This window comes from Sturnira hondurensis, unplaced genomic scaffold, assembly GCF_014824575.4.
Source record: "Sturnira hondurensis isolate 20B ecotype Veracruz unplaced genomic scaffold, ASM1482457v3 Scaffold0002840, whole genome shotgun sequence".
In the NCBI taxonomy this organism is placed as follows: domain Eukaryota; kingdom Metazoa; phylum Chordata; class Mammalia; order Chiroptera; family Phyllostomidae; genus Sturnira; species Sturnira hondurensis.
The window spans coordinates 32,806,809-32,829,302 of record NW_028075471.1 but is presented as its reverse complement, the minus strand read 5'-3'; the positions used below and the strand labels follow the sequence as shown (position 1 = coordinate 32,829,302).

Below are 22,494 nucleotides of genomic sequence, written 5' to 3'. Positions count from 1 at the left end.
TTTCCTGAGCACACAGAGTCCCGTCACCTCCCTAGTGGCAAAGACTCTGTAAGTCTGTGCAGGGTGGAAAGATAAGGAGCAGTGAATCCTTGGAAATATTCCGGCGCTCCAGGCCACGCTGCCTGTGCCTGGAGGCGGCCTGGGGGACCAGGAGCCAGGTCAGAGGATCCTGCTCCGAAAGGCACCTCTTTACCTGAGCTGGAGCCGCTGGTTTTCTGCTTTGTGTTCTGGCGAGACTCCTTCATCCAGGGGAAGATTTGTTTGGCCACGGTGGGTGAGTTGAGTAGGGGGCTCTTGGCCGCGCTGGCAGGGGTGGGGTTGCTGCTCGCATTCTGAGGTGGGGAGACTGAAGACGGGGGCGGGGGCACGGCAGGAGCCGGAGCAGGGGTCTGTGGTGGTGGCTGAGGCTGTTGAGGGGCAGGGGGCGGGGCCTGGGGCGGCGGTGGGGCCAGGGGCGGCTCCCCCAGGCCTGGGGGCTGGCTGGGCGGGCCGCTCAGGGTGTGCAGACATGCCTCGCTCAACTCGTGCGCCTTTGGGTGGCCCCCAGCGCTGGCAGGTGACTGGAGCGAGCAGGCAGGTCGGTGGTACTCGCCCTCGGCGCCCAGTGCCGCAGACGCCGCGTACGGCTGCTGGCTGGCATTATAAGCGAACCCGTTGGCTGCCTGGTACGGGTAGCCACCGTAGATCGCCGAGCTGTCGTAGTAGGTCGCTTTTTGCATCGCGTTGTTTCACGGTCTTGATCGCACACTCTGACAGGGGCTTGACACCCGCGAGGGCGCACATTGGCACGCCCCCGCAGTCACGTGACGCTCCGCCGCCAATGGCCGCCCGGCGCAGACCTGGGGGGTGAGAATCACCGCGCGGTGAGGGCTCCGCGCAAATCCATCTTACTCTCAATAGCTAAGTGACATGAAAGCCATAAAAGAAAAAGTGGTCAGCAATATTTAGCAGCACGACTTGGCCCCGGGCGCAGAGAGCCGCGCTATAAAAAGCCGCTGGAATTTACTGGCGGCTACAAATATTTGCTTAACTTGCGTCTGGAGTTGGGGGGTTTTCCGGGGAGAGAGAAGAGTGAGTGAGGGTTGGAAGCCTGGTCTCGGGAGCTGGAGTCCAAAGGAAGAAAGGCCTGATGGGCTAGAAAGGAATGGGGTTGGGATCCTTCTTTTACAGGGAAGAAGAAATTTGGGGTGTCCCTTCCTCCCTGCTCCCTGGCCGCATCCGGCAAGCCCTGCGACTCCTTCCCTGCGGAAATAGTGGGGAAGAAGCGAGGAGGCAAAGGGGAGCTTGAGTCTCCAATTTCTTTCCTCCTCTCCTTGCTTTAGGACTTACATTTGCCAAAAGAGCCCTGACACGGGGGTGACATCCTATCCAGCCCCTTTTTGGACGTTCCAGAACCAGAGAGGTATGCACACAAGAAAAAAAAATTCAGGCAACTGCCCTGCTGGACCCTACTGGATTTCAGAAGCTGAGATTGTTAGGCAGTCTACCCTTGCGCAGGATGGGTGGGACTCACCTCCCAATGAGCCCCTTGTGGCTAAGAGGGGAGACAGAAAACTTTAGATGGAACATCCTGTGTGGGGAGGGACGACCACCAACACCCACTCCAGCAAGTCAAACTCAAATCTGGACAGCTTTTTACTCCTCTCCTTTTCCTGTTTCTCAGGCATGTCCCAGCAAGCCATTCCTACCTCTTCCCCTCTGTTACAAAAGGTCCCCAGACCCTCCTGCCTTGGACTTTCTGAGGTGCTGTTATTCAGAGCAACTATCAAATTCTACCTGTTAAAACATGATGGATTAGAGAAAAAAACAACCCACCAGGAACCTGAAAAACCAGCGTTCATCTCCATGACCACGGCTTGAACTCTCCTTCCAACTTAACGATAATAGGTTCTGTCTTAGAAACTGCTATGTAATTTGATGTATGGGGGTCATTTGGCTCCGGACAAGGGATGGAAGCACCAGCCATAAAATCCTGCCGGAGTTCCCTGATCTTTGTGTGCTGCTGCTGCTGCTGTTGTTGGTATTTGTTACTTGGCCCATTTACCTGCTTCAGAAACGCCAAGTAAAGGGCAACCCTAAAAGTCTGAAAAGCAATTGAAAGCCTTCTCAACTATTTTTTATTTAGAAAGCACTTTGCAGAAGTAAAATCTATTTCTTTTTTTTTTCAACCTTTGCGTGGTCAACCCCTGGTTCTGCTCAGAAAAGTTCCACGTGAGTTCATATATTCACACACAAACTCTGACACACTCACAATGTTTGTCTCTGACCATTTAAGAAAATTGCAATGACACATTCGTGAAGAAAACAGTTTACGCATCACACCCCAAACTGTGGATTTCAGTCCTGGAGTTATTCAAGTTTTCCAGGAATAGCAAGCACTTTGTTAACTAGAAAAAAAATAATGTAATAAGCATGTACCAGTGGATGATTATACTGTAATTTTGTCTTTAATAATGTACTCCTTTGGATTTCATTATTAAACCAACAAACTGACCAACATCCGCAAAATAGGCACAATTAATTTTCCAGAGCCTCAATTAAAAATTACAGCATGCGTTACCCAGAGTTATTGTGTGTGATCTGGAGCCCTGTAGTATTGTTTCTCTTTTGGAAATGGATAGAAAGCTACAGATACCATTATAAAAAATAAATGGTAAAATAAAATTTAAAACTGAATAGCACTTTAATGTCTGTTTCCTGTTCTTTCACTGAAAACAATTCCTATTGCATTTGGCAGTGTTAATGTCTGCCATTATAAATTTTTAAGATACTAGGCCTGTGTAAAATAAAACGTCAGGTTAAGAAAATTACTTCAGACACTTGAACAGCAAGATATTAGATAAAACAAAGTTAAGCTATTTTGAACGTGCACTCTTTCAAGTCACTTGCTAATCCATTACCACAAGCAACATCACCTGCCTTTTACCTAAGTCTTCTCATCAAGTTGTGTGTTGTCTTGTAAAATAACAAAAATACCTTTCAAAATCAAAGAGCAAACAACAACTCCGATAAACTTAAAATAGGAATTCACCTCCGAGGTCCCACCAAAGCGCTTCCTATTGTTCGAGGGCAGCAGACAACCACCTTGGGGCCCACAGGGTCCACCTCTCAACTCAGCCCTCAAACTTTGCAACCTAGTAAAGAAGTTGGAGATTTGCCAGCCAGGAAACTTTGCTTTGTACCCCCAAACATGGGCTGGGGATAAGAGGAGAGTCCTCCTAAAAGGTCCGTTTCTGGACAATAAACCCCAGGTGCAAGAGCTGAAACAGAGTTGAGGAGGCTAAGTTGAGTACAGGAAGCAAGCCCCATTGTCTGTCTGGAAGATCTGCCCAAATTCAACCTCCTTCCTTCAGACACAGCTCCTTCTTCCCATTCCCGCCCCTTCCTCAGCCTGCCCTCACCCCAAGTTTAAGTGGGAACACGGGGTAAGAGCCCCCACGTCCCAATGCCCACGCCTTCCTCCCCAACACCGAAAAGTTGAGGCTGGGCTGGGGGAGAGGAGAGCGGTGGGGGCGGGGATGGGAAAGCGGCCTGAACTCGAAGTGTAAGGGTATCAGTCACTGCCGGGAAGGAAGCTCCGGCTTGTGAACTCTTCTTGAACCGAGATTTAAGTCTGCGGCCATAAATCACCGAGACGTAAACTCCGCCATTCAGCGCTGAGAGCGGCCCGTGGTGGCCCTGCTTACCTTAACTTCTGACGAGCGCCGCGAGCGCAGGCTCGGGCTCGGGCTCTGGCCCCGGCCCGGCTCGGCGCCCCGGCCGAGTCCCCTCGGCGCGGGATGGGCACCGACCCTCAGCATCAGCCGAGACCGCTGGCGGGAGGGAGACCCGGAGGCCGGGACACCGCGACGCAGAGCGTGGCCTCCTCGCTGCTCCGGCACGGTTCGCCCAGGGCGGAATGGGACGGCTTGGACCCCCCCTCCCACCCACCCCACCCACCCACCCCTCCCCCACACCCCCGCCCCCTGCCCTTCCCGAGGGCAGCAGCCGCGGGCCGGAGATAAGCGCTAGCACGGCGCGGGGCTCAGCCTGGGCTGGTGGCACAGACTTGGGTATGTTTCTTATGAATATTACGCGCGGAGCAGCGGCTGGTAGGGGGTGCAGTGGGGGGTGCTGGGGGCGGGCGGGAGGGGTGGCCGAGGCTGCTGGGGCTGCGCGGGCCGGCCTGGGGGATGGGGCTGAGACGAGGGGAGGGCCAGGAGCGAGAGGGGGAGCTCGGCAGTGGCGGGAGGAGGGCAGCCTCCCCCCCCAACCCCCACGTCCTCCCTCTCCTCGCTCCTGGGCGTCACTAAAGTCCTGGAAAATTATGCTAATGAGGACAAGCGGCTCTCACAAAGGGGATCTCTTGCCGGGCTCTATTTCTTAGGAATACGTTGGGGAAACCATGTAACCCTCTGCCCAGTGGTTTCCAGTTGAGGGGCAAGGAGGAGAAACAGGCGAAGAGAGTTCCCCGGACTTGGGGCAGCTGACCTCACCTGCCACCCCAACGAAGAACCTCAAAACCAATCTCTGGAGGGCTCGGATAGGGCCTCTTTTCTCGAGAGGCCTCCCAAAGAGCAAACGGGGCTGCCCTTGGTTATGTTGGTAGGCAGAAACACTGAAATCCTGGCAGCCAGGAGAGAAGGAGCCTGGGGGAGATGCACAGTGTTCTCGCAGTGAAATGGCACGCTCTGGACTCAGGTACACACACCAGTCTAGAAACCCCGGAATCCAGCTCTTGTGTGGGGGGTGTCACAGTCCAAACATGCAGGTCACTCACAGGGAAAGATTGATAAAGCTCTAACCTCAACTGCAACCGACATCTGTGGTATTCCACCCCCACTCCCCATCTAATTAGTGATATACAGGGACGCTGAGCAGAGGAAAGGCCTGCTAGTGCCCGGTAATATTTCCACAACTCTAGGGAGGATGGTCTTCCTCCCTTCTCTCGCCTCTCTCAAATCCCCAGATTCAGAAGCAAACTCTGCAAGGGTATGTGTGTGGCAAAAAGAGAGAAATGGAGCTTTCGTGCAATTCCAAGGTGTCAACGGCCGGTCCTCCTCAAAGGAAGGTGTTAAAAATATAAGTAGTATGTTTAAACTGTCAGGGAGCCAAAGTGTCACCTTAGAGCAAAAACAAAGCCAAGGGAAAAAGGAGAAATCAAAAAGCACTCCCGGCCAGGGTGGCCTCATGCATACCAATGGTTTTTGTCATTTACGGCTGGGCAAGATTTATGACTCGGAGCTCCAACGCTGTAAACAGAGCACAAAACAGCAAACACTTGCTCCTTATGGCATATTGCGGCAGCCCAACTTGAAAGGGGGAGCAGGGCCGCGTAGGAGGCCAGAGCCTGTCGCAAAAATCCGCTCGGCGGCATTTTCTCTTCAAACCGTCCGGGTTGGATGTGGCATTTGAAGAAAGAAGGCGTGGGTCAATAATCAACCCGCACTTTCTCCTCCAAACTGCTGACATGACTCTCACGCCTTCTCAACTAAGCCAGCTGCAAGCAGGGATGGCCAGCTCTCTGTGAGAACCTGCCAGGGAAGGGGACGGCCAAGGGAGCAGAGGGCAACGAGGTGAGGGCTGGAGCGCCCAGGGCGCATACCTTTCTACCTGCGCCAAGACCGTGCTGGGCAAAACTCGGGGGCTGGACCCGCCGAGCTGGGGGTCCTATTCTGGGGGTCCCAGAATAGGTGGCTTCTGGGCATGGACTGCCTTGGGCAGAAGCGGGGTTCTGACCTCAAGGTTGGAGTCTGGCGCCTTGGCACGCAGACTGCCTGGAGAAAGGCCTCGCTCCTGAAATCCAAAGTGCTGGCTTTGGGAGCATGGCAGGGCAAGGTGATTAAAAAATAATAATTTGTAATATCAGAAGGGATTTTGTTTGTTTTTGTTTTTAAGATTAAAAGTACCTACTGTCGATTTTCCATTGCCTGAAACTACCCGGTCTCTGCCGCCTGCCCTGTCTAAGCAAATCCTGCAGCTACTCACCCGGCTCCACCAAAAACACCCAGGTTTTCTTTGCTAAGGCCGTTGGGCTCCCCAGTTCCCCGAAGCCTCTGTGCTCCCTGCCTCTCTTGCCCGTGGGGACCAAAAGAAAACATTTTCTCAGTTCTGGAAGAATGTTTGAAACACAGAAGGTGTGCTGGTGCCCTTCTCGGGGAACTCCTTATGAAAACCCCCGAGAGGGCCTCCGTGGCTGGGGTTGGGGTGGGGGGACCTCTGGCTGTGCGGCCAGGGACCAAGGTGAGGAATAACTGTTGGCAAGAAGAGGCATGGAAATCCCAGAACGAGGAGGAAAATTAATGAGGAAATGCACTTGCCTGTGAGGGTGAGGCTGGCATTTTGAGGGCGAAAATGGACTGAGCCTTTTTTACAGCTGAAGTTTGGCTGTAGCTCTGTGCTGGGGGGAACCGTCCTGTGCTCTATTCTGTGACTGTTGGTTTCTCCTCCCTGTGTGTGCTTTTGTGCGGAACCAGCTCTAGAGTCCTTCCTGAGATATTTATTTTGCTCGCTGGTACTGAAGCGACAATAAAAAGATGCCTTTAACAAACCTCTATTCCCTCTCTCATTCTTTCTAGTGAAACTATATTATTTATGAGTCTTTAACTGGGTCAAAAATGCGCCAGAACTGGGTCATAAATCAAATGAAATGCTGACAAGTAATTGAACAGCAATTAAAGCTTACATTTTATTTCCAAGGGGTGTTTTAGAGCACTTGAAATGGCCTCAGTTAAACACGGTTAGTGCCGAGGCTGGCAGGGGTGGGGGGAGAGCAGCCCTGCCATTCTGGGAAAGTAAATCCCACTCAAGTAGGGGAAGCCTCATTTAATTTATTTCAAGTACCAAAAAAAAGATTTTTAAAAAAGAAAGTTGCAAGGCAAATCTGCTTTGCAACTCCTGGCAAGCACCCCTTTCCTCTGCTCTGAGAGCTTCAAGAGCAGAAGGCAGCGAAGTTTCCTTCATCTTTTCCGGGAGTTTCAATCTTTCCCAGGAGTGCTGGGTCCCCAAAGCCCAATTAGCTAGGGCTTTCCTAGTAATCTGGAGACACAGTTTAACTCTCATCTGCCTCCACCCTGACTATAGTACCATTTCCCAAAGAAAGTCTGCCTCTGCTTCCTGCAGACTCTACCTCTGGACTTCCCTCCAGCCTAGGGTGCACTGCCAGTCCTCCAACTCTCCAAGCCAACTGGGAGCATACAGGGGCTCGCCAGGCCATGCTCATTATGAAGCCCAGACCCAGCTCAGGCTACCTCTTTCCTCTCTATGCCCCAACATTAGAATAACAGAGCTTTGGGGCATCCGGCGTGCTTGCCCCCAGCCCAAGCCTGTCCCGAATCAGAGCTGTCCTTCTCCACCCCTATGGGGCAGAGGGTATGCGGGAAAACAAAGGCGAATCTTTGGGGTCCAGATCCTTCCATCCCGTGTGTGAGAAAGCGCATCCTGCAACCCAGCACTAAACAAAGTGGCCTGAAGCATCATCAATAAAATGGCAGCGCATCTGCACACTCATTGATTTCCTTCTCCCAGCTGCTCCGGCTGCTCCAGCTGCTCCGGTCAGCCCTAGCCCTCCATCCTGGCCGGCAAACAGGAGCAACCGGAGAGCAATTCCCTTTCTCCTTCACTCAGCTTCCGTCCACCCCATCCAGTGTCGCCTAGGAACACAGCGGCGGCTACCTTAGCCTGAGCTCAGTCTGCTCCGGGGCTCTGAGACCCTCCCTCTGCCTGGGGCTCAGCTCCGGGACTCAAGCGCCGCTGTAGCGGACAAAGCCACCCTAGAGCTGGAGGCCACCGGGCCCACCGATTAGCACCCAAGGACCCTTTCCTTCACACCCCCACCACCACTTTCCAGGGAATTAAACTCAGTTTCAGGAATTACTGAGGATCTTTCAAATGGTTTCAGTTCTAAAGGAGAAACAAAGGAAGAGAGGGGCTGAGGGTCCTGTCCCTGAACCAGGGTCTCCTCGCCTGACCTTTGTCCCTCACAGCCATAACTCACTCTTGATATGAACAATCAACGGAAATACCTTAAAATAAATTCCATCCTCCTGGTGTGGCCTCGAGTCCCATCGGCTAGCTGGCCCAGTAGCGCTCCATAAGCTCTGAAAACTGCAACCCGCTAGGAGAGCGCTCTCCGGAGAAGGGGAAGGAGAAGGAGGAGGTGGGTGCGTGGGGGTGGGGGAAAAAAGCTCTCTCTCTGTAGAGAATCTACAAAACGTAATCACAGGCGAAGCCGCCGGGTCTCCGCTCCAAATGCCACAATAATGTGCTGTATTATGTGCTCACGTGGTCATACGTCAACTTAAATCCTTTTATTTGAAATAGGGAATCACTGAAGGAACTAGGTTTCCAAGCAGAACATTTAGCTTTGGGGGAGGGGAGGTGGGAGGCCTTGACCAGCAGTAAGGAAGAGTTTTGTCTAAGGCGGTAGGATGCTGGGGGCATGTGCCCTCTCCCGCCCCACCAACATGTGCCACACAAGGCCAGTTATCTCCACTTCTATTTCTTTGCACTTGGATCCGCACATAAGAAATAGCAATGCTCTCTCCATTCTTAGAATCCACATAACTTTCCTTACAGGCTTCCACACAGGGACCTGCTGAACCCAGCACACCCAAGCACTGCACTCCCCTCCGGCCAGTACGTCACAAGGAAGGGCTCAGGCCCTTTGCAGAAGAAAAGCCAGTAATGATTGGCCTAGTCAGTGGACTCCCTCACAGGTCTGCCATTGTATGGAGTTTGCTAACACCCACGCCATACACCACAGCCACTGTAGAAATCCAAAAGGCCCGTAATTACCTGACAAAAGGCTAAAGCACCTCCTCCAGGTCCGGCTGGTTTTGTTTGATAAGAGCCCCTAGTAAGGAGGTGCTTGGCTCTGAAGTGGTGGGTCAGAGTTCCACCGGAAGGACTCAGTGCCTGGGCCACACCTGCATTTATGCTTTTCCTCACTGCACAGCGGAATGGTTCATGAAATCATAGGCTTCTCACGATAACAAATGTAAGGGGAAATGATTTAATCGTCTCTGCAAGAAGAGGAGATAAAGAACCTTTGCTCGCATCCCTTGATTTAACTGACAAGACAATCTGGGACCCTCTCTGTAGACAGGCTTACTCACCCTCCCCAAAGACACCTCTGGCCACCCGCAGAAACTGAACTGGACCGACTCTTCTCAGGAGGAACCTGACCGAAGTGCACACACACACATTCCTGCCTTCTTCTTGGTGACATTCTCCGTATTTCAACACTTCACCCTCTCAGGAGATGTCTAAAAAGTTTCTCTTTAGGTCATAGTTTCTGAACTTTGGGAGTGCCCTGAGGTGGTGAGACCTTCATGTCAAATTCTTTTGTTCAGTAAGCTGGGCCTCTCTGGGCATGAGGACTCGCTGGTAGCAGCTGCAGGAGGCTCTGCTTGATTCTTCCCCTCCCCTCCTCTCTTCCCCTCCCCTCCTCTCTTCCCCTGCAGGGAAATAGAAGGGGCCTGGTGAGACTGCAAGGCCCTCAGTAAGGGGGCCTGGCCATGGGGTGTCCCAATCAGAATGGCAATAAAAGAGGAGGAGACCTCACCCCTTGGAAATGAGCCCTGGCTGAGCTGGTGGCAATATTCCAATAAGGCTCTGCCTGTGGTATATAGCTAGGGGAGAGCCTCTAAGTCAACTTTCTCAGTCCTTACTTAAGCCACAAGCTGGAAAGAAAGAACCCAAAGTGAAAACCTGCTTCTCTCAGGTTTCAGGGGTGGGGCAGAGGATGGAACCAAAGGCTGGTTTCCAAAAAGTACTGCCTAGTACCCCCCCAAAACTCAGACCACTACTGCACTACCCTCTGCTCCTCTTACTCACCCACCCCCCAATATTTGACACTGAGCCCTCCAGATAGTCTATAAAGGGCCAAGAAGTATTGCCCAAGCACTGGCAAACTCCCCAACCAAAGTTTCTGTGAAGGTTTCAACTTGAAGATGAGAAGGGGCCTTCTTCAGAACTCTCGGAACAGTCTGGAGCAAACTGAAATTCCCAAGGCCATAAATCAACGGGGCAAGTCTTTGGTAGTGCTTCAGAGAAATGCCTTAACGCCAGCGAGGCCCAGAGGCCCCTCAGCTCCAGCCAGGAGCCTCCATGCCCCCATTAACAGCCCAGTTAATGCTCCAACTGCTGTTTAACAATTAACATTAAGGACTTGGGGGTAGGAGGGGTGGTGACTTGGTGGGATATAAAGGAAAAAAACTGAGGAAATCCAAAGAAATATAACTTCTGAGGTGAAAAGAGCTTTTCTAAGAGAGACCTTGGTCTGGGCAAGTCACCAGGGAGCCAGCAGCTGAGAGTCCTCCGTCACCACTCTGAGATCTGCTTTCCCGGAGCAAGGCTCTGGGCCTTTTAAACTTCCATCCCAGAGAAGAAGAATGGAGATGCTCAAGTATCTAGGCCCAGGCTGGGAAGCCTAGCTGCCAGTCCTGCTCCATTCATGCCCCTGCCCCCAACCTGGCCAGCCAGAAGTGGAGACGCACGCCCTGGATCCAGGCCACCAGAGCCAAAATAGGCAGAAAGTTGTCTCGGAAGGAGCAGGTGACTTAGGATACAGAACTTTAGTCAATATTTGCAAGGCTGTTGGCAGATTAGATATAGCTGTATTCAAACACTGCACTCTGATTTCTCTGTCACAAATACACTTAACATTTTTCTCCCCGCAGTTAACTCCAGCAGTTTTTCTACTCACTGTCAGGTTAGGCCCTCTTCACTCACTTTTTTTTTTTTTGTGGAGGTTACAGATCATTATTTAACATGAGATATTTCCTGTGGGCACAACTGCACTACAGACGGACTCCCAGTTCTCGGACACACATGAATGTGTGCATCAGTTTATACACATGGTCTGAAACTCCTGCAACTGTTTATACACTCAGTGCTCTGTGTGGGCAGAGATGCAAATCACACGTGCACCCTGAGTTGCAAATCCCTGAAATGCTCCATCTATACTTGATATAAATAGACATACAGTAGCTGAAAAGGTAAACCAACTTTGCTATTATTTTGTTTACTTCTCATCGAATAAAGTAAGAATTGTATCCAGAACACCACATCAACCTTAGAGCATCACTGTATAGCATGTTGCAATTAATTAGCAACCTGGTATTTATTTGGGGACCGAATTTTAGGGAAGAGTGAGGCCTGGGGAGGGGAAAACAAAATCTGAGACAACTTTTTAAAAGAAGTAATTCCTCAAAGAAAAAAAGCAAACCCAACTGCTTCATACCAAGCTTGGGAAAGCTATTCCAGCAGCCCCTCCTCCAAATCAGGCACCAAATTTATGGATCTTTTACAAGGTAATAAACCACAGTAATTACCTCCCTGCATCCCAAACTAAAAGGACAAATTAAGCCAGAACCAGGAAAGAATTTTAAAGAGTTTTCCCCGTGTTCCAAATAGGAAAAGAAAACGCCGAGACGCAGAAAACCCGTGTTTTTCCCACAGGAAGAAGAGCGGATCGGCTCGGCTGAAGGGACCTAGAAGCCCCGCTGCCTGTGATGGTCTACACTTTGGAAAAACAGCCGCTTCCCTCACGCCAAGGAAAAGCAAAAGGACGGAATAAGCTGCAAGGCGGCGAGACCACTTTTCTCTACGCAGCGATGGACTAACCACAATTTCCGCGCTCACAGCCTCCGCAGGCGCCGCCACCCGTGGACAAGGACAGCGGCCCACGCACCGGTCGCCGCGCCCGTGGGCTCTACTGTCCTTTGCCCTGCTGTTCCATGTGGTAGTTTGTTTCAAACTGACCAGAAGAAACGAGCAGACCCTTCTAACGCCCCCGCCCCCTCAAGCACGTACATCTTTGGTCTCTGCAACCTAGCGCCTCTCCTGCACGACGCCGGCTTTGCGGGCTCTTTGTCTGCCCAAAGCCCCGCATTCGCGGAGCACGCAGCTGAAAAGATCCCAGCTCCAAAACTCCTCCGAAGTTAAATATTGACCAGAACCTCCTACCAAAGGCTGCAGCTGCCCCCAGCAGAGCAAACTTCTGCCGAAGGCTCACTGCAAAGCCCCAAGCGGTGACGAGTTTGGGCGCAGCGCTTACCTCGAAAGATGTTTAAGACTGAACCCCAAATTGTCTCCAACTCCGGGCGCTCAGTGAATCGCCTTTTCCGGTGTCCAGGCGCTCTGCGGACAAATAAACAGGAGACGGTGAACGGTGGCTGCAAAGATAGGGAGTTGGAGGACCAGAGTTGGAAGCTCGGCCGGTCCGGGCGCCAGGGTGGCCCCCGGGGTGACGCGGACACGGAGGAGTCGCCAGGGCATTCGTCCATGCGGCGCACTCATTGCTCGAAAGGTTCCAGTCTACAAATGGCCTGAAGATGGTGATTTATTTTTGTAAAATAAATACATACTCCATCTCCGCATCCACACTCTTCATTTTCTTTCTTTATATAGGGGGTGGGAAGGGGGGAAGGGGGAAGAAAATGCACGAGGCGGAGCAAGATAGGATGGTGGAAGGTGCTTTGCTCTTGGTGCCGGCTGTGGTCCGAGAGCTCCTCACGCACCTCAACTTCGGGAATGTGAATGCACGCTTTATTTTCTTTTGCTAACAAAGGGAAGCCTTGTCTGGGAGCATTCAATCACGGACTCTCCTGAAACCTCACTAATAGTGTTCATTTCTGTTTGGCGCGAAATCAACCCAGGCTCAGCCCATGGGCCAGGGGCAGCCTTGAGAGGTTTTGTCTTCTGGTTCATTCAAGCCCTGGGCGTCACTTCTCCATCCTAGCGCGCTGGCTGGACTACCGCAGTGCCCAGCCCCTCACAGCAGGCCAGCTATGGTTGCTGGAAATAGGGGTTTTGAAACTGAGAAAGACACGGGCATTGATACCCCATCTAGGGGCCCTATTCAGCCTCAACTTTCTCAGTGGGTATAAGCCGTTAGATGCCCCATAGTGCTACCACTTCACCCCTCAGGATATTTGCAATCCTCTTTCTCTCTAACTAGCAAATGGTCAACCAACTTGGGTGGGAGTGTGGAAGACAGTGGGAAAGGGGCAAGAATCGTCCTAGGCAATGGGCTCTGGCTTGGAGAAGTTCTCTGCTGGGCTAGGACTGCTGGGTAGATTGCTTCCACGGCCTTGTTCCTGCCCCACTATCCCTTCACTCAAACCCACATAGCCTCCCCAGATTCCAGAGGGCCCCAAACCAGCCTTCAGTGGCTGTCCCACACCCATTCAATCCTGGTGATAGCGTCAAGAGCAGCTACCAAACAGCTGACAGGTCCCCTGACCCTCAGGCATAAGAGCCCCCTAGCACACTGAACAAGTGGCCACAAACCAGCAGCTAGCTGCCCTCTGCCACCACCATGGATTGCAGTCCCCACCCTCCATCAGGCAGTTGCAACTCAGAATCCATGCTGGGCCCCTTTCTTTTGTTCAAACTCGCCCTCTGTGTCCCCAAAGGGAGTGCCCCCTGGCCTGGGGGCACCTGGTGTGACTCTGAGCCATGTGGGGCTTAGCTACACTGCACATTGCCACTCAACTTCACCCCAGAAAGATCCACTATGCCACCGCCCACCACGCCACCCCGACTCGGGGATGCTTAGGAGTATTGTCATCATTATGGTTATTATTATCATTGCTATTTCCTTATCCCCAAGTCAAATATTCATGCTGCTGTTCCCCATAAATCGTTCAGACTAATGAGTCACAAAGATGTTGCCCAGGTCTTTCCCTCTGCAATGGCTGCGCCTGCAGCCGCTCTCTGGGAGTTTTTGGCGCTCCCTCGCTCCCTCGCTTGCCCAGCGCGGGTGATTTATGAACACCGGGAAAATTGAACAAAGCCGCGCGCCTGTTCTGTGGTATCTCTGCAACGTTCCCCCAGTGTGAATCGGAACATTACCAACTATCTGAGCATCCGTCCCACTTCATCACCAAAGCCAGATTGTGACCGCAGAAAACCCGAGCTCCAACTCACATTTCCCCCGGACGCAGCGCACTCCCCAGACTCAGATTCGCAAAAATCCTGCAGAAAAAGCCCCTGGACCCAGCATGGGCCCACCAGCTCGGGTTCTTCCTGCTAAAGGGCTCTCTCCGGCCTTCCTGAAGAAGCGAGAAGCCTTTGGAAATAAATCTGAGGATGTATGTTTTAAAAAATCAAATAGGAAGTTGGGGGTCTCACTTCTGAGAGATTCATTCCTAGTGAGGCCCTGCCGACTTGGAACCATTCTTGATGATCAGCATTAATTATTTAATGAATCACGTGACCTCAGAGCACAATTTCAGTATCTCCATCGAACAGGCGCTACACCTTTAGCTCCTGCAACCAGGGCCCTTGGTTGGCTTTTTAAGTTCCTGGGCCTCCGGAACACAGACGCCCTTGCCCAGCTCTGGGGCAAAGAATGCCATGGACATACCAGGGCGACCACAGCAGAATTGGTCATTCTGGGACTATGAGAATTGTGGACAATGGGGTGTCCACTGCACTCTCAGGCACCCTGCTTTCTGTTCCCTCCCGAGCCCAGAGGTTATCCCACCTATCTCAGCACCCTGGCTGAGGAGATTTGGTTACCTAACCTCCCCAGGACCTTTGATGGCTCATCAGGTAAGAACCCCCTTCTAACCTGGCAAAGCACACCTGTGGCCCTCCATGTTATGTGTGAACCCAGACTCATCAGTCCATTCCAAACAGAATAACCTTCTGCCAAAGAAACATGCTAGTACACTTATCCCTATCCAAGGTGAGACCAAATCTGCAACTCATTAACATAAAGAACAGAGGGGGGGGCATTCAGCTGTCTGTTTCCTCACCAGACAAACTGAGTTGGAACCACAATGACCTCCAGATCTCTTTTACCTGGGATAGTTTTTTTCTCAATCAGGGATCTCTTTTAGCTTCAGGAATCAATTCCAGAGAGACTTGGGTCTGGCCTGAAAGGGGGCAGGGGTTATTCCATGAGTTTGGGGCCTTGTGAATGACTAGGTTCCAAGACAGAAGTTTCAGATGAGAATATTTCACAGCAGCCCAAGTAGCTTCTGGATGCTATCAAAGAGTTAGAATACAGGTCTCTTCCTCCTCCTGTTTTCCCCAGCCCATACACTTCGAGAGAAGAAGCAGAGTTAGTCTTGCATCAGTACGTAATACAGAGAAGGGCAACTGCTGGAGGAATAGCTGTTGGGAAGGGTGAGCCTGTGTTCTCCAATGTAGGACCTTGGCTAGGGCTGCAGATTCCAAGAGGGTGTAAAGAACAGCCTGTTATTGCCTGCACAGAACCCATTCATACAGATGGGAAGCCTGGGTTTGCGTCTTTGGATTTTTTTTTCTTTCTTTACATTCTAAAGAGTGGCTGACCTGTTTCAATGTGAAGCAGTTGGAAGGAAGGCAGTAGTGGGTGAGAAACTAAACTTCCAAACTCTGCCAGTCTGTGCCAGTTTGGAAGCCTAGAGGAGCAGGGGAGCAAAGGAGAAAAGGTGATGCCCACCCCAGGGGGAGGAGGCTGAGAGATGGGGGAAAGGAGGTGGGCACCCAGGGACAGCTGAGTGTAAAGTCAGTGACTCTGCACAGAGTGACTGTGCACTGTGACTCCGACCCCACACATCTCTAGGTGATCTTCCCCGGAGCCCCATCTGGGGATTAAGTGCTCACTGTGCCTGTCCCAGTTGAAGTCCTGCTGTAATAAAACACCGGGTATATCGTAGATTTCAGCAAAACTAGGAAAGAGAGTCCACAAAATGCCATTTTTCTTCAGGGGGGGAGACTATTAAATACTTAATTCAAACTGGGACCATTAAAGTGTCTCCTATCCGATTTGGGTTGATTTCAGATGTTGACAAAACTTGTATCTCCCGAGCCACCGCACAGCTCAGCTATGTGAGTAAAGAGGACGAGTGTGTGTTGTAGGAAAGAAGATAGAAAGAAAAAAAGAAGAGAGCATGTGTAAGGGCCATTTTGGTAGAAGAATTATAGAACTTACACAAAATACTGTCTTTAAAGGTCAAGGGTTTGAGGGGCCAGTAGGGTTTTCTTTAAAAAAAAAAAAAGAAAAACAATTAATGAGATAGAAAATTTGTCCTCTGGGTGAACTCTATGGTTGCCCTAGCAAAGGGGAGACAATGCAGGATTTTGAAGTACAAAGTGGGATTTTTCTAAGCTGTTATAACAAGCTCCTTTAAAAGGCCAAATCTGAAACAGGCGAAAACACTGAAGAAATCACACAATCATCTGGATCATTTTGGACAATTTTGACGTGGTAAAACTTACCAATATCTTAATAATCAAGGCAGTTGGGTAAAAATGCCATTTTCCCTGGAATATGGGGGGGGGGTCTCCATCCTCTCTCTTCTTTTCCTGGACAGTCTATAAGACTCAGTGAAAGAACATGACTCCTTTTAGCCCCATACAGCTGCCTCCAGTATGCATGCGGCTAATTAATGCCCCCACCCCTCCTTTACTACAGAGGAGAAATACAAGAATTTACCTTAAATGATGACAATCTGCCATGTGAAGTTCTGCAGCTCGACACTCAGTTTCCACCAAGAGTCTAGGCATTTTTTGAGCAGACAGCCAAGATGCTGCGTCTTTGCCCGAGACCACATTATTTGCAAGAAGATCCCTTGCTCCGCCACAGACTTTTCCCAGAGAATGCCTTTCAGAATTGCTGTTGAATTACAAAGAAGTATTTATTGTATGAGGTGATTAATGATTCCTGGGAAAATTGCTATTTTCAGTGTGATCTAATTTTGTTTTACAAATGCGTGTAGTAGAGGAAGGGTTAATAAGTTTCAGCAGCAGTTGCAGTGATTCCAGAAATCCCTGGCACTCATTGACACCTTATAAAATGCGTTTTATGCCAGGTTTGGCCTGACCTGGGAAGAGGGGCACTTGTTTGCCCCTGGGTTTTCTTGGGGAGGTTAGCATCCATCAGTTCCCTCCCAGATCTGGCTTGTACATAGGTAGACAGCTGCTCGCCTTTGCCTGTACCACATACAGAAGGAAGGAGTAACAGCACTGACCACTGACCACTGGCTAAGGGTTCACCACTGATGGGGAAAATGTGTTTAAAATTCCTCTGTTATTGCAGAGGTAGGTGAGCGCCCCCTCCCATCTCTGTGAAAATTACTACGTGAACTAAAAATTGCCCTCACTCAAGGCCAAGTAACAATTCTAATATTCTGGGGCTAGTGTGTATTGGGGTTTTTTGTACATTGTCCTTTCAGTGACCACCAGTCTAAATTCTCTTGACTGATTTGTAGCTCAGTAAACAAATACTAGGGATTATGGAGACTGAGAAGCGGATTTTATTTCACCCTTTGAATTTAGTTCTCTAGGTTTGGCAGGAAAATCTGGGAGCATTTGAGGAAAGTGACCCTAGTTCAGAGTTTGGCTCTCTTCCAATACTGAATACTCCCAGGTCTTCCTTGCTTGGGGTGTACTTTGGGGTGCCATTAAACTTTTTCTTTCCTTGGAAGAAACTTTGGAGGGTGTACTGAGGAAATTCAGATTATTTTGAACGCTCTTTTTTTAAAAAAAGAAAGGAAGGAAGAAAGAAAGACGCAAACAAATAAAAATTCCTAAGCTATAGTTAGTGAGCAGAAACTTAAAAACAGGGAAGGAACAAAGGCAATCTCAACCCTTTGCACAAACTATTTTGTATCTCCAGGGAAACAGGCAGATTAAGTGTGAAGGTGCAATAAATACCAAAGGGACCGCATCTTTCCAAGTGTGTTCAGAGTTCAGCGAGTAGAGCAGCTGCAGGAGCCCCTGGGCCCACAGCACTGCCGGGTTTCACCTTTCATTGCAGGGAAGGACACGTCTCTACGTTTCTACGCCTTACAGAGACTTGAAGCCTGACAGCCTGGCCAAGTTTGGGGAGAAGAGGAGCCCTCTCAGAGCTCAAGAGCCTTTCATGCTCTTTGGAACTTTTCCCACAGTGGGTCAAACTTGACAAGAGTTCAGCTCAAGTTGAACACACTCACACGAATTATACAAGCAGTCAGAATCCAAGTGAACGCAACTCAAGCCATCTACAAGATTCTCACATGCAAGGTCAAACATCTCAATCCAGAACCCCCTTTTTTAAATTAAAAATAGGAAGGACACAGGTGTGTTTTAGAGCTTTAATGTTTTTCTTAGACAGTGTTTAATCTTAGCACATGGCTTTCTATGTAGCCACACCACAATTTGTACAGTTGCACATGGGTCTAAAAGCACTCCCCCTCCCCCAGGATTGTGCCTCGGGGAATAAGACAGCAATATCTCTACATCGATATTTTAAATAAATGCAAAGAAGGGAAACTATGTGTCACATCTACCATCGAGGACTATATATTTTGAGAATTAAATAATCTTGTGAGGTCCACAATGTCTACTCATTCCATTCAAGACAAGCTTGTATGAGCTGCCTTAATGAGAGAGGGGAGGTAAGGAAGGTCGGAAAGGGTCTGTTTTCTTCTGCTTGAACAATATACATATACATGTCCCCAGTCAGCATGGGCTGCCCAGCGGACTTCAGCCACCTCTGAAGTATCTGATGCCAAGTGGTCCTTCCGAGGTACCCAAACCTGGCAGCCTTCTTCAGGCCAGCAGGTTGTTCCACCAGCCAGCATCCTGGCCATTGTCCTCTCTTGGGTGGCAACCAGCACACACTCTTACCAGGATAATGTAGTCTTCTTTTTTTAAAAAAATTATACTTTTCATCAAACTGGGTTTTGTTTTGGCGTCTATTATGGTCCAGACAGGGAGAGGTGGATGGGGGAAGGGGCAGAGGAGAGGAGAAAAGCAGGTGAGGGAAAGAAACTGGCCTAGATCTCTGGAAGATTATATGGAGGAGGGAACGGGTGTGGAGGCGCCCTGATGGGGATGCGGGTGGGGATGCGGGTGCGGGCTCTGAGTTTGTGCTTTTCCTGGCGGGCCTGCTGAGGCCGAGGCCGAGTTGGAGGATCGCATCTTAGTGTTGGGCAGTTTGTGATCTTTCTTCCACTTCATCCTCCGGTTCTGAAACCAGATCTTGACCTGACGCTCAGACAAGCAGAGCGTGTGGGCGATCTCGATGCGGCGGCGCCGGGTCAGGTAGCGGTTAAAGTGGAATTCCTTCTCCAGCTCCAAGACCTGCTGCCGGGTATAGGCGGTTCGAGAGCGCTTGGGCTCCCCTCCACTATAACTGGGGTTGACTGAAAGCCCATAACCCCAAGGAGAAAGCCAAAGAGGAGGGAGTGAAAAGAGAGGGAAAGGAGGAGGAGAGATAAGGTGGGGTGGGGAAGAGCAATTGGACATCATCATTATATAATAACCTGACACCAAGTTCACGCAAGACACATAAAACGGCAAAGAAAATGTTTCACAGGCTATTGACAACGGGAAACACCCGAGAGCCATAAAGAATGGTTCTGGGCCTTGGGGCTGAAGAAAAGCTTCAAAGACACATGGCCTGAAGCCTCTGCCAGGGCAATTAAATTTATGGGGGCTATAATTACTGCCCTAACAGTTTGGCGTCTCGTAAATCTCCCGATAAAGGGACCCCGGGTACAAAAGGATTCTCACATTGGGATCAGGCGGCTGGCTGGAGCACATACACCCACATCCCACTGTCGCCCGGGCCAGATGGGGGCTCCCCTCCCGAGGTCCTCTTCCCCTCGTCCTCTGCTCCTGACCCCTGCTCAGACCCGCAGACCCCGGCCGGGCCCCAGCCCACCCTCCCACGCCTCCCCAGCGGCGCCACGTACCGGCGCTGACATGGATCTTCTTCATCCAGGGGTATACCACCGGCTCCTTGCCCTTCAGGCCCGGCGGGCTCCTGTCGGCCAGAAGCAGCGGGCACGGGGGGGCGCTGCCCCCTGTCGGGACGCCCGAGGTGGCAGGAGCCGCCTCGCAGCGCCGCGGGGGCGCCGGGGGCGCCGCGCGATGCTGCGGGGGAGGCGGCGGCGGGGGCTGCCGCCCGGGCGGCAGGACGTGGCTCGCGTGCAGGCCGTGCGCGGGACCCTTGGCGTGCGCTGGGGGCTGCTCGGGCTGCGGTGGCCGCCCGGGGCTGGCGCCGCCGCGGTAGCCATAAGGATAGGCGGTGTCGTGCGCAGGGTAGAGCGGGGCCGCGGGGTAGGAGGGCTCGCGGGCGGCCCGTGGCGCGTAGTAGGAGGCGGGGGGCTCGCGGCTGCCGCCCGCGTGGGGGAGCTGGGGCTGCTGCGGCGGCAGGTGCTGGGCCGCGGGCGCTGGGGGATGCTGGTAGCTGGAGCCCCCGCCCGGGCCGCCGTCTCCGCCGCCCGGGCCGCTGTGCTGCCCGTACTCCTCGAAGGGAGGGAACTTGGGCTCGATGTAGTTGGAGTTTATCAAAAACGAGCTCATGGTCATTAATTTGTGAAGTGCAAAAATACTAATTTTTCTCGCGTTGTCGTTTTTCTGGGCTCGCCGAGGCCCCTCCCCCTCCTGCCTCTCGGCCCCATCCCCCCCCGTTTCGTCCGCTCCCTTCCCCTCCCCCGCTGTCAAGCGCCCACCCCTCCCCCTCCCGCCGCCGCCAATGCCACCAAAGTTCGCGCCGCTCCTCCCCCGCCCGCGCCAGCGCTCTGCCCACCCCGTACCCGCACGTGACCCGCCCCCGCCAATGAGTGCGCCGCGCGCGCGGACCCGGATCAGGAAGCGCGCGGGAGGTGATGGATGCTGCTGTCGGGTCCCGGCCCGAGGGAGGGAGTTGGCGCTTTGGTCCCCCCACCCCCCAACTTTGAGTCCCGCTGGGAATTCGGGACCCTCCAGGCTTTTCAGGTCGTCTCGGACGGCCAGGCCGTGCCCTGTGCGTGCCCTGCCCCTGGCCTGGGCCTCAGGGCAGCGGGGCACCGCGGCCCAGCGTTGACCTCGGGCCCAGCCTAGCCTGGCCTGGCGTCCTCCGGGGTTCGAGACCCCCTGGGGCACGGAATGAGGTTGGGCCCGAGGAAGTATCGTCGCTTCAATCCTGTCCCCGGAATAAAGCGAATGACACGAACAGACCCATTTTCTCACCAGCTGATCCCCTTCCCCACCTCGTGCCCGCCGCGTCCGCCCTAAGTCCCGGCTTTGGGAAGCCAGGAGCCGCGGAGGGTGGGTGGGTGAGCGAGCAGCCCAGAGAAATCAGCCTGCAGATGTCAAGCTAGGCCATTCCGGTACAGCCGGACAGGCACTTTTCCTTTCTTCTTTCTTTTAGAGGCAGAATCTGGCTTTGCTGCCTAAGAAAAAATCAGAACCTTCTAAAAGCATCTCATTTGATGGAGGTATTGATGAGAGAGTTAAACACGCTCGCATTTACTAGGTGTGATTGTGACCGAGAAGGTGGTACAAGGGTAAGGGAAAGGACAGCAGCGACGCCTCCACAGAATAAAGCTTTGAAACCATCAACTGCCTATTTCAGAACAATTCCCAAACAAAAACAAGCTGCGGATAGAATAGGCTTTGTGCCCAGTCTGATCGCCGATGGGTCCTTTCCCGCTAAGAATTTTATGTTCTGTCTTTTGGATGCTGCTTTCTCAGACTGAATCTGAGGGTAAAGTTCTATTTATAGGACTGTCTATAATTTCTGAATTGCCTAAAATTAGCATATTAACGATAATAGTGGCTCTGGAAAGGGGAGCGAGGACTATTGCCTGCCATTTGGTAATTGAAATTTGATGGGTAAACTAATTACACCATTATTAACAAATAAATTACTTATTAATTCCACCCAGTGTTGATCTTTGAAGTAAATACTGATGCTTTGCTTGTATTGTGTACTTTCCCTTCACTTTTCTGAGTAACAGACCCACCTAGATCCTTTGCCTTTCAACCTAGATTAAAGCAGTACAAACTAGAATAGTCACCATTCTAAAAATACTTTCGTGTTGGCATGCAGAGCAAGGATTTTTCAGCCAGTGCACCTTATTGGATTTTTCAAAGAGCAGTATAAACAGCCTTCTCACAACTGAATCTGGAAGGCGGACAAGGAAAGTTATAGCCTAAGCCTGGAGACACTTCAAAAGGAATGTCAATTCTATCTTCATTTATATCGGTTACTCATATGAGTTACTAAATGCTGGAATATCCATTTGATGGATAGTCATTTAATGCTAAGCCACATAAAGCCTATTATATGGGACTAATCTTTAAACTAATTTACGAAAAGAGGTTTTAAAAAGGGATCATGTTAGCTTTTTAACTGGAATCACCCTGAAGTGGTACAAAGAGGTTTTCCACATTGGCTGTGTGTCTGTGAAGAGTGCTGTCCATCCAGGTGGTGCTCCCTGAATATGTATGTTTTTTTTTTAAATGAAATCTGAGCCACAGACAGAAATCAACACTGAGTGTAATCTTTCCATATGCTCCCTAGATTCAGGGCAAAAGCTAACCTGTGATACAGCCTACAGCAATACCTTTCTACAGTAAGAAATATATATATATATATACTGAATGTACATAATTTGAATTATACAAATGATGTAATTTACAAAACCAGGCTCTCTGAGCTTCAGGGGGATAAAAAATGACAAGGAAATTTTGCCATCATCCTCATGTCATCATCTCTGAGCACTAGGGTCTTAGCCACGTTTGTTTAATATTATTTACAGA

General features: G+C 51.2%; 2 protein-coding genes across 4 annotated transcripts in view; both read right to left on the bottom strand.

Annotated features, from left to right (window-relative positions):
* Positions 1–22,494, bottom strand: part of HOXA3 (homeobox A3) — a 33,854-nt gene that overhangs the window by 4,161 nt on the left and 7,199 nt on the right. Inside the window, exons 2-4 of one of the 3 annotated variants that reach the window (XM_037041247.1) lie at positions 16,415–16,594; positions 12,041–12,123; positions 194–839 (exon numbers count right to left, since the gene is read on the bottom strand). In XM_037041247.1, coding sequence (XP_036897142.1) covers positions 194–719 — 526 coding nt within the window. In that variant the 5' untranslated portion in view covers positions 720–839; positions 12,041–12,123; positions 16,415–16,594. Of the gene's footprint in view, positions 1–193; positions 840–3,686; positions 3,898–11,796; positions 11,906–12,040; positions 12,124–16,414; positions 16,595–22,494 lie in introns of those variants that run through there. The other 2 variants (XM_037041249.1, XM_037041248.1) reach the window with 2 other exon arrangements.
* HOXA4 (homeobox A4) lies at positions 18,058–20,331 on the bottom strand. Its single transcript, XM_037041254.1, has 2 exons — positions 19,659–20,331; positions 18,058–19,106 (listed from the first exon to the last, which is right to left on the bottom strand). Exons 1-2 carry the CDS (start codon positions 20,275–20,277, stop codon positions 18,754–18,756), a joined length of 972 nt encoding a protein of 323 aa, XP_036897149.1. The 5' UTR covers positions 20,278–20,331; the 3' UTR covers positions 18,058–18,753.

Coding starts and splice junctions, on each gene's coding strand:
- HOXA4 (XM_037041254.1), bottom strand. CDS start 20,277: ATGACCATGAGCTCGTTTTTGATAAACTCCAACTACATCGAGCCCAAG. Junction 19,107..19,658: donor GAAGATCCATGTCAGCGCCG/GTACGTGGCGCC, acceptor ATGGGCTTTCAG/TCAACCCCAGTTATAGTGGA.